The sequence below is a fragment of the Lytechinus pictus genome, chromosome 13, assembly GCF_037042905.1.
Source record: "Lytechinus pictus isolate F3 Inbred chromosome 13, Lp3.0, whole genome shotgun sequence".
Taxonomy (NCBI): Eukaryota; Metazoa; Echinodermata; class Echinoidea; order Temnopleuroida; family Toxopneustidae; genus Lytechinus; species Lytechinus pictus.
In genome coordinates, this window is record NC_087257.1 from 6,588,121 (window position 1) to 6,600,149 (window position 12,029).

General features: G+C 38.4%; 1 protein-coding gene across 1 annotated transcript; it reads right to left on the reverse strand.

Moving 5' to 3' along the window:
• Window positions 1-515: 515 nt before the first annotated feature.
• LOC129274423 (carbonyl reductase [NADPH] 1-like) lies at window positions 516-11,667 on the reverse strand. Its single transcript, XM_064108743.1, has 6 exons — window positions 11,315-11,667; window positions 7,979-8,245; window positions 5,352-5,461; window positions 4,748-4,876; window positions 4,084-4,228; window positions 516-1,258 (listed from the first exon to the last, which is right to left on the reverse strand). Exons 1-6 carry the CDS (start codon window positions 11,333-11,335, stop codon window positions 1,052-1,054), a joined length of 879 nt encoding a protein of 292 aa, XP_063964813.1. The 5' UTR covers window positions 11,336-11,667; the 3' UTR covers window positions 516-1,051.
• Window positions 11,668-12,029: the final 362 nt, after the last annotated feature.

Genomic DNA, 12,029 nt, shown 5'->3' on the forward strand with positions numbered 1-12,029 from the left:
TTCATTTACAGAAGTGCTACACTGCAAAAACTCCGGTGTTGATCTAACACCAGCCCGGAATCTTTATATGTCCACACCAGAGAAGTATTGAAACAACACCAGTTTGGAATCAAACCGATTCTGTTTTACTATTCATGGGCGTTGTATAAACACCTATCTGTTGTTAGACCAACTTGAAAACGAAACTGGTGTTCACTAGCGTACCTAGGGGGGGGGGGGGAGGAGGGCACTCTGCCCCCCTGACGAGCTTGAAAGACCTTCCCCCCCCCCCCCCCTGACGAGCTTGAAGACCTTTTTTTTTTTGCTTGTCAAATTTTTTGGCGGACGGTTTTGCCTCCCTGTGGAAAATCATAGGTACGCCACTGCTGGTGTTGTTTGACACTTCTACGGTGTGGACATATATATATGCAGTGTTCCTGCATTGTATTGCAAGGAGTATAGAGGTCAGTGCACACAGTACAAATGGGTCTACGATCCGATTTTGGAACAAAATGCACTCTGTCATTTCCTGAAAATATGATTGAATATATATTTGTTTATTTCAGGTTAAAAATATAAACTGTAAGAATACAAATATATCGACAATTTGGATAATAAAATTGCCAGCGTTTATTTTGGAGAAAAGGCAAAATTTATTTCAAATCATAGCCGATCATAACTATGAGTGCTTTATGACCTCATTGAGATATATGGAGAGTGTCATAAACATAGTTATGAATTTGAACAAAATATATTTGTACGATGGCTAATGACTTTGCACAGTAAAATTTCCTTATCAACATAATTCGTATTAAATGTATAAACGACGTTTTATTAAAAATTAAAAAAATCGGGTCGCAGACAGTCGCAAGGTGTGTGGTGGCCTTTAGACGTCGCTTCCTATGCTGACGGTCGTCGACTGGTATCCCACAATAGACTGACAGAAATACTGTGATGATGGAGCACAAAACGAGGACATATGAACCTGAAACATAGTAGCCTTCATATCGGAGTAGTTATTGTAAATAAGGCGTTTTAACATGAATTCCCCATGATCTATAAAGTCTAATGTTCATATCTGCATTAACACGTCGGTGTTCACAAAGTCATATTCTTTCCTTTTTAATAAGAACTTTCCGTTTGGTTCCGTTGCTTTGGAAGGTAGCAGAGCAAGGAAAACAGGGGTATCGGCGCCCTCTACGGTAGAAACCCTGATACCTCCGAAGTTGTTGTCCGGGAGGTCTGACGTCATGTCGGTAAGCACGAATCCAGGACAACACTACAACAATAAAGATCATAATAAGGGGGGGGGGGGGGGGAGAAGAAACAGTTAGAAAAGATTAGCGGCAAGACTGCATAATGACATTCTCCTCTTCTGTCTGGTCCTCACCGGAGCACCTCCAACCAGATAAATTCACTCTCTCACAAATCCTTCTGCTTTGATAATGTTTTAGCAACCAACATTTGGGAAAGAGTAGATCTAAGGACATTCCAGCTCAACAAAACCACCAATTTGATATACACTTGAAGGCATTTTTATCATCGCTTTATCGGGATGCATAATGCAATAGAACAAATAAAATGCATTCAAATCACTACTTTACAAAATTATACATCATCATCTTCAAACGGAATTGAATCATCGTATTTCCATTTTTTCCCATTTAATTCCTGATGAAAGAATAAAAGATATTCCGTGCACTGTTTATGGTACAGTCACACCAACGAAACTGATTTCAAACCATCCGACGGTATGCCATCAGTGGCGTAGCTAGGATTTTTTTTCCTGGGGGGGGCACTGGGGGGGTCCTTGCTTTTTCAGGGGGGGCACCATTTTTTCGGTGTGTTTGTATGTGTCACAAGGGCGGATCTGACTTTCGCCAATAGGGGACGGTGCCCGAAATTATCTTCACCTATATTTTCCCCGATCAGTTACTTCTTAGTTTTATTCTTATAAAACAACATTAACATGAAATAATCTCATAAGCCTTATAAAAAGTGCGAGCGCGAATCGCGAGCGATTTTTTTTTTTTACTTTCATGTATTTTGTGCTGAAAATTTAATATTCTGGGCAATGTTATGTATGATCCTGAACAAGATTCGTATGTAACTAGGTGGTTACTGCGAACGCCAAGCGCGAGCATAATTTTTTTTTAACTGTTCTAGCATTATCGAAAAGGGACCTGTTTCAATAATTTTTTTGACATTCCGACTTAAAAATGGTCATTCTAAGCAGTTTTTGTATTAATAAATGGGATAGGTATGTAACAATCAATTGATGCGAGCGCGAAGCGCGAGAGGTAGAAAATTGAGACTTCAGACCTAAAAGCGGGACACTCTATTTATATTTTGTAAATCCTAAATAGGATATAGTTAATTGGGTATCATTAATAATGCGATCATGAAGCGTGAGCAGACAATTATTGATATTCTGATGTGAAACTGGATAATTTAAGTACATTTTAAATAAAGAACATGCAGGCTATCGCGCATGTTTTAGATTTAGACCTTGAATCTGGGCATTCTGAATACATTTGTTTAATGGAACATTATGGAATACACCTAGACAATATAAAATTGGCAAATCAAACAATGTGACCACGCAGCGTGAGCTTAAAATGCTGATATGTAGACCATAAAAACAAACATTTTACAGAGCACTTAAATTTGTAAATGAAAAAAAAATAATGAAAGCTCGATGTCCGAGCTAAAATATGTTTTGTATATAGACTTCAAAACTTGCTCCATATCAGCCTATTGAGCAAGATATGAATCTCATCGAACAGGCAATTCTGGCGCGAAGCGCAAGCAAAATTTTTATATGGTAACATGAAAGATTTTTTTTTTTGCAAGTCTTCCCCTCACATTATATCATTCACTCGTCTTCCTCCTCTTATTTTCCTCTTCTTCTTTTTTCTTCAGTCTTTCTTCTTTTTTTCTTTTTTTCTTTTCTTCTTTCTCCCCTTTTTTTTTTTGCTCTGCCAATTTTTTTCAGGGGGGGCACCTGGGGGGGCACACCAAATCTCAGGGGGGGGGCACGTGCCCCCCCCATGCCCCCCCGTAGCTACGCCACTGTAATAATGCCATTGGAAATGACGTTGGTGGCTGTAGCGGCACCACGAATTTTAGAATAAGGGGGCAAACGGGCGAGGGGAGGGGGTGGGGACAAAGTACACTTTGTGAGGGGGCATTGGCGGACACGATTTTTTTTTTGCCTGTTTCACAATAGCGAATGCAAATCGCGAGCTATTTTTATAGGCCCTAACGACGTACGTGTTAAGTCCTGAAGATGATATCTCACCAAAGAAATAATGCGAGCGCGAAGTGCAAGCTAAACATTATTATTATCCTGAGAAAAGATCTTAACAGGACGTTCCAAGCACTTTTTGTACCCACGAGAAAGATGGGGATCTAAACTAAAGGAGAATGAAAGTCTTGGAGCAAGTTAGCTTTTGTGAAAGCAGAAAAATCAAAGAATAAGATCAACAAAAGTTTGAGTAAAATAGGACTAGCAATAGTAGAGTTATGAGCATTTAAATGTCGAGATCACTAATGCTATGGAGATACTCCCATTGGCAATGCGACCAAGATCTATGATGTCACAGATGAACAACTCTCCCCTTTTGGACACTGAAAATATACCCCAAAACATATCTTTTTGCTCATTCTAATCATATGACAAACGATTCGTCAATGATATAATGTTGTGAAACCTCTGTACTTGTCCTCTTATAAAGAGAACACCTCACCTTGTGATAGACTCTATAAAAGTGAGAATATAAGCGAAATAAGTACTAAAGTAATGAGGGAGTTGTACGTGTGTGACATCACAGATCTTGGTCGCATTGCCAATGGGAGGATCTACATAGCATTAGTGATCTCAATATTCAAATGCTCATAACTTTCTTATTATTCGTTCAATCTTCCTCAAACTTTCAACAATATGTTTCTTTGATTTTTCTCTTTGATATGGATTCAGCTGGTTTCAAGGGTTTCATTCTCCTTTAAACAATATACGAGCGCGCGTAGCGCGGGCAGATTTTTCTTTCATATTCATCATTAATGGGGTGGGTTCGCATCGGTGTGACTGTGTCCTATACTTACCGAATTGAGTAGTATACCGTGCTTGGAATCATCCTGTGATATTCTATCAGCCTGAATCTTGGAAAGTAAGATGACACCGAGTTTACCAACTCCATAAGACCACTCGCACCACCCCCTTTCCGTGTTGCATTCAGTTTTGCAGCACCTGCGAACATGAAATTTGTAAATGCTGACAATAATGGTTTTATTGAACAGAGATTTTATTATTATCATTATTATGATTATTGCTGTTATTATTATTATCATCATCATCATTATCATTGTTATTATTATCATAATTATTATTATTGTTGTTATTATTATTATCATCATCATTAAGATCATTGTTATTATTATCATAATTATTATTATTGTTGTTATTTTTATTATCATCATCATCATCGTTATTATTATCATAATTAGTATTAATTTCATCATTATTATTAGTATTATTATTAATAATAATATTATTATTAGTCGGCATTTCAACAAAGGACAAATTCCAAAGCAAATACAAAGCTGCGGAAGGAACAAGGATGTCTACAGTACAAGTCCAGGTTGCCTGTGAAAGGGGGAAAAAGTTTAAACAAAAGGTTTTTGTAGGAGCGAATCTTAATGGAGACTGTATCTTAGCTAGTCCAGACACACGAGTTCTACACTAACAAGGTAATCCAATGAGACTTACTCTAGAAATTCATTCATGAGATCCGCAACGTCCTGCTCTTCTTCAACCTGTCTGAATCTGTTCCTGACTTCATCATTTATTTGACCCCTAAACACCATGTAACCTGTCGTGCTTGCCATATTCACAATTCTAGGAGACACATGTAAAAAAAAGAACATGAAAAATTAAAAAATTGTTTGAATATGACAGAGAGCGAGAGAGAGAGTGAGAGAGGGGGGGGGGGTGGGGGAGAGAGTTTTGTTTCTGAAGAGACAAATGACAAATTTTAGTACAGACTTATGAGCATTGCGAGAAACTAATATTCGACTTGCAAATCGAGCGTTGATTGACATTTTGGAAGATAAATGGGAATATAAAAAAATCATTTACTAGTCACTTCAGGTCATACAACAAATTTGTTAATGTTCCGTGATGGTGCATGGGGAATCCTTCCGATACTTATGGATGATTCTGTCATGCAATACCTTCTGGCAAAGATATCTATTTTTATCAGATGTCAATAGTATTGACCAAATGGCCATCCCGGTCAATAGGTGACCGGAAATGGTTCCAACCTGTTTGTCTTTCTATATAGGTAAAATTTATTATTTGAGGAATAACTTGCCTTCCGCAGGAACGAACCAAAGGAAAGAGACTCCGACAGACGTTCAGAAGTCCAAAGAAGTTCGTGTTCATCACCCGTGATGACTTCTCGGACAGCGAAATGTTTTCTTTCTGTATAAAACATGGTCAAAGATCGTTAAAGAAAACTGATTATGAAGCAAAACAAACAAACAAAAAGCAAAGAAAAAAAAAGAAAATGAAATTAATACAAAATTAATCTAAAAGAATGACTAGTGAAACAAAACATGGAGACATAGGAAGCCTTGCCAAGTCATCCATGCTGGAAATAACAGTGTCCCACAGACCACAGTGTGTTCCACGTATACAGTGTGTCAAACAGTGTATGTCACAGTGTGTAGCAAAATGTGTAGTCGCATCATAGACATCTGCCAATATTCTGATCAAAACAAAAATAAAATAATACAAAACGTATATATAATTTTAGTTACATTCGAGAGAAGCAAAATAGCACAAAATATAACAGATTGTATACAAGTAATTTTGAATCGAATGTGTAGAAAATGGTATGGAATTCAATATCGAATGGAATAAAAGTAATTATGAATGGAAAGTAAAAGTGTGTTCACATTTTGTACTACATGGCACACTGCAGTACGTGTGTTCCAAAGTGTGCCCCACAATGTGTTCAGCATTGTCTATACCACAGTGTGTTACTCCGAACCACAATATATTATTCTGTGTCCCATATTATGTGTTCAGCATTGTGTCAAGTAGTGTGAACCATGTACAGTGTGTAGCATAGTGTGTTTACAGTGTGTTCAATAGTGTGCTCCACAATTTGTAGAACAGAGTGTCCCACAGTGTGCTCCACATAGTGTTGCACGGTGTCCCAAGGTGTGCTCTACAGCGACTGCACCAGTGTGCTTCATAGTCTGTTCTGCAGTGTGTACCACACAGTGTGATCAACGGTGTGTGTAGAGTGAGTTCAAATGTGTGCTCCACAGTCTGTTCAACAGTGTGTCCCACAGTGTCCAATTGTGTGCACCACAATGCATTCCAGTGTGTAGCATAGTGTTCGACAGTGTGCTCGACAGTGTGTTCAATAGTGCGTTTACAGTGTGTTCAATAGTGTGCTCCAGAGTGGGGAGCACAGTGTCCCACAGTGTGCTCCACATTGTTTCCAACAGTGTGCTCAACAAAGTGTCCAACTGTGTCCACCACAGTGCACTCCATAGTGTGTAGCATAGTGTTTGACAGTGTGCTCCACAGTGTGTACAATAGTGTGTTTACAGTGTGTTCAATAGTGTGCTCCACAACGGGTAGCACAGAGTGTCCCAGTTTCCTTCACAGTGTGTATACAGAGTGTCCCAAAGTATGTATGCAGAGTGTCCCACAGCGTGCTCAACAGTGTGCTCCACAGTGTCCAACTGTGTGCACCACGGTGCACTCCACAGTTTGTAGCATAGTTTTCAACAGTGTGCTCCACAGTGTGCACCAGTGTGCTCTACAGTGTGTACCACATCGTGTTCAATAGTGTGCTCCACAGAGTACGTGTGCCACAGTGTGCTCCACAAAGTGTCGAACTGTGTGCACCAAAGTGCTTTCCACAGTGCATATAGCATAGTGTTCAACAGTGTGCTCTAGAGTGTGTACCACAGTGTGTTCAATAGTGTGTTTACAGTGTGTTCAACAGTGTGCTTCACAATTTGCATAGCATAGTGTTCGACAGTGTGTACTACTATTGCGTTCGATAGTGTGCTTCACAGTGTGCACCAGTATGTATGCAGAGTGCCCACAGCGTGCTCAGCAGTGTGTTTCACAGTGTGCTCCACAAAGTGTCCCACCGTGTGCACCATAGTGCACTCCACAGTGTGTAGCATAGTGTTTGACAGTGTGTGTTCCACAGTGTGCTCCACAGTGTGTACCACAGCGTGTTCAACAGTGTGCTCCACAAAGTGTAGCACAGTGTGCTCTATAGTGTGTACCACAGTGTTTCCATCAGTGTACTCAAGTGTGTTCTGTGTTTCACAGCATGCCCCAGAATGTCTACAGTGTGGAACGCAAGTTGAAAGCATCGGTTCAAGGTGAACCCCCTTTTTACATAGTTCATTAAAGGTTCCAGTGTTATGTTCACACTTTCGAATGTCAGCATTTTAACGGTGGGTGCCATCTTCACACATGCACTATGGGAACACATACTATGTTCTTTCCTGGGCTCCGTAACCCAAAGATTTGCGAAGAACTGCAAATATGAAAGAACCGCAATGATTGGTCCCTGGTCAGTATTTTAAACCTAATACGCGTTTAACATTGATATTTATTGGTCAGTTCATTTAGCGATTGATCGCTAATCTTTGCGTTACGGAGCCCAGCAGGAGGGATAGGCCAAAATACTTGTAATCAATGATCAGTATACTTTTCTACTGTTTCTTGTATTTAAAATCTTGGGAGCAATAAAGGAACTGCACTGTTAAAATAACTGTTTTTTGGGTCACAGAGCTAAATCTACCTTTTCGGGAGGGAGTACGGAGGGAGGGGGGTGTGAAGTTGGAATAGATTAAAATTGAGTCTGATAATGATTGTCCTCATTCAACATTGTATTTGTTAAGTCGGTTATCACTTTCCACAATATACTCATATTTTTCTTCTTCTATTTGCTCAACCTACAGGTGTACCAATGCCAGCATTGTTGATAAGCACATCGAGTCCGCCATGTTCTTTCTCCAGGTGATCCCTAAGTGTATCGATACTACTCTGGTCAGTGACGTCAAGAAGATGGAACCTGGGATTGAGTCCCTCTTTCTGAAGGAGCTCTACGGCTGCTAGGCCACGCCCTTCATTGCGCGCCGTCAGGTAAACGACGCCATCTTGTCCAAAATGGCGGCATAGTGATCTCACGATTTCCAGACCGATGCCTTTGTTTGCGCCCGTTACCTGCATGAAAATCAGAAGAAAATAAAAATAATTTCACGACGTCAGAGTAGAGGCGTGGTTAGGGGAAGGGGGGGGGGGGGGGTACGATCGCCTTCATGCACAGTAACAAAAAATAGCGCGTTGTTAAAGCCCGTCACTCTAACAGCACAAGTTGTTTAAACTTTTTGTAATTGTTTAATTTTTTTTTAAGAACTTGTTTAAAAAAAGTTTACACAGTTGTTTAAAACGTTTACACAGTTGTTTAAAACGTATGCTTAAAAGGTTTAAACAATAGTTGCTAGAGTGACGGGCTTAAACAACATGCTTAGAATTTTAAAAAGCGTTTTTACAGTGTGGAAATATTGGGAAAGGAAATTTTTAATGTGCAAAATATGTTTTCAAAAGAATTGTAAATCACTATAAAGTAATTAAACTTTACATAGAGAATAGCATCTAGCATGATACAAAAATTGTCTGGTATCGGCAAAATTCTGTATCATAATTTTGCGCTCGAGGCGGACCAAAACTTTGGACATTTAAAAAAAACTATCTTTGCCTTCATGGTGAAAGTTTAATGAATTAGTGATAGGGCTGAATAAAAAAACACAGATGATCATGATGATTGGTCCAATGTAAGTATATACGCAATAGGCGCTTCGATAAGGGGTATACAGAGAATATCGTCTTCATACTTTTTACGTTTGAAACAACTCACATCTAAATCAAAATGAAACATGTACGGAGAAATTTGATTCACTTTAAATACTGAATAGAATAGCACTCGATGTATATTTTTGTAAGTGGTTTTTCAATCGCAAAATAGGCTCCCGCCCCCTCCGCCGTCGAATTCGATGTCACAATGAATGCAAATCAACTATACAAGTATAACCCAAGTATGTTCCACTGTTTAATGAAATCCATGTATTTTTCACAAAATTTGAATTTATTTAACCTAATTATTCCAAATATGCAAGAATAAACATGGGTTCATTATGCTTGATTTTTTTGCTCTTAAGATGTGAAGTTCACCAATTTATTTGAAGGTCTCGAGAAATACGCAATAATTAAATAATTTTACGAGATCAAAGAAGATAAAGAATCCCATTGCCATTCGTCTGCACTTTAAAGAATATCAACACTTCTAATTTTTACATTAAAGGGTGAAAGGCGACGGAATCATATCTAAAAAATTGAAAATTATGTAACAAATTTAATAATTACAATAAATCCCGCACTTCATCTAAAACCCATGTCATTTTCACCAAATCTTGCATGCAGAAATGTATATATAGTATGCTAAAGAAGTATGCACATTAAAATGTGGGGGTTCATGTGCTTGTTTTCAAAATATTTTAATAATATATTTTGTTGGAGCAAATATGTTTTTAAACACACACACAACGCGTAAAAAGGCCGATATCTTCATTAAAACAAATTCTACACCACTGTCCCATCAAGCTCAAGCCTCAAGGTCATATTCGTATACTTTGCAGCACTGCAGAGTGAAGTAGGCTAAAGAGGTAGAGGGCTAGAGGCGTTTAAAAAGTTGGTCCATATATCATTTTCAGCTAACAGCTTCGTAAAAAAACATCAAGATTTATTATTAGAGTGCAGTTGGTTGGAAAAATCAGATGATACCTATACATAGCTAATTATGACTTCAACGCGCATAGCGAAAAATATGCGCAGATAGGGATGCACTCATGCGCAAAAAAATAACTGGAGAACGTCCTATTGTAGTAGGATTGTACTTCTTAAATTTGTTACATAAATTTCGATTTTTTTTTTTGTATCGATATGTTTTTGTCGTCTTTCACACCTTTAAACTTTCAAAATTGAAAGTGCTGAGCACTACTCTTATAGAGCAAATTAAAGAATAGCAATATGATTGAACTCCTTATCTTAAAGGGATGGTCCAGGCTGGAGATATTTCTATCTCAATGAATAGAGTAAAATTCACAAACCAAAATGCTGAAAATTTGATAAAAATCGCATAACGAAGTTATTGAATTTCAGAGAGTTGCATTATTCCGGTAAAACGTACAGTTCTAGGCATGCATGTCATCATAAATATTCATCATTAAGTGAACTGATGATATCCCCCACTTGTTCTTTTGTATTTTATCACATGAAATTAGGTTTACTCTAAAATTTTCTACCAAGAACTAAAACAGTTGAATTGACAACTGATTAAGTGCATTAGTTATTTATTGCCGCAACTTATTTCATCATAACGGAGACACATCATTTCCACATGTATGAAAATTAAATGAAGCATTTATATGATTTCATGTAACAACATATGAAAATAGAAAGTGGGGATGTGACGTCATCAGCCTACCTATATCCATGACTATACGTGTATGTTGCTGTTTTCCCAAAATATGTCTTAACTTTAAAATTTAATAACTCCGTTTTACTCTATTTATTTAAACATAAATATTTACAGGCCGGACCATCCCTTATTAATTCTGAACGACAAAGTAAGATTTGGGAATTCAGATTAATTTTTGGCTGAGCATGGACCCCCACTGAGTTAAGGTACGAGATCAACGTTGTGATCAGTGCAGGATTTTCCACAGGGGGGGGGGGGATTCGTCTGCCAAAGAATTTGACAAGCAAAAAAAAAATACATCTCATGCTAAATTCTGTAAAAAAAAAAATAATACAGATTCAGCTATAGGCCTATTAGTGCATTCTGTGGAAAAGAAATACCAACTCAATTGTTTATAAGGTTTTGCCTTAATAAACAAGAGTATAGGCTAATACTTTTACTTCAAGAAGAAAAAAAATCAAAACGACCAAGAATTGGATAAAAGTTAGGCCTATACATGCACTACCCGCGCAGTATGTAATTGCGCACCATGTTGCGCACCCGGGTTGCGCACCGACCCACCCGAATACTCCCACCTAAAAACGAACTATATAAAAGCACAATATACGACACTGTTCCAATTAGCATGTACATAGTACAATGCGGAAAGGGCATTCGTGCCACATAAGCATCCACATAAATGTGGTACTCGATATGGGAAATAGAATAGGTATACAGGTCATAATATTGGTACGTGTAACTATATACTAACTCACCACAGCCACTTGCAATGACATTTTTTCTCCTTGCTGAGTCTTATCAGGGCATGCAGGGATGTTTGTCGTGTGAATTCCCTAGCCTAGGACACCTCCGAGTAGAGCGAACTCTGTACTGTAGTTCCGAACTAGTACAGACCCAGGTTACATACCGGTGGGACAAAAATAAGTGTCTTTAAATTGGTAGGAACGCAACTTCACAACAAGCATACAGTAAACGAACCGTAGTGTACAAAGTCATGACCCGTATATATATATATATATTCAGGTTCACAAGGAATTACGTGTTAGCTCGTTCACCGGGCCGTACACGTGCATTGTCACGTAACATACTAGTGTATAGGAACTCCACTGCATGGGGCATACAGTCACAATATTGTTTCATTTATTGATTTCTGATTTCATGCGGCCATACAATGCACTAAATAGTATACATGCTTGTCATTCTTTAAATGGGCTCAATATTTTTTTCTAAACTCTTTTTCTTTTAAGTACACACATAATTTGAATGGTGGATTTCAATATAAGAGCACTGTCGATTACATGCCTTGCTCAGATCCCAGCGGGAGCATATTATAGTACGTTAAATGGCAGTGGCCGGGGATCAACGGTCAGGTCGATCCCTATATACAGATAGGTCTAGCTATAATTTAAAGGGATGGTCCGGGCTGAAAGTGTGTATAGCTTAATAAATAGAGTAGAATTCACTGAGCAA

Coding starts and splice junctions, on each gene's coding strand:
- LOC129274423 (XM_064108743.1), bottom strand. CDS start 11,335: ATGTCATTGCAAGTGGCTGTG. Junction 4,877..5,351: donor TTGGTTCGTTCCTGCGGAAG/GCAAGTTATTCC, acceptor TGTGTCTCCTAG/AATTGTGAATATGGCAAGCA. Junction 4,229..4,747: donor CTCATGAATGAATTTCTAGA/GTAAGTCTCATT, acceptor TCATGTTCGCAG/GTGCTGCAAAACTGAATGCA.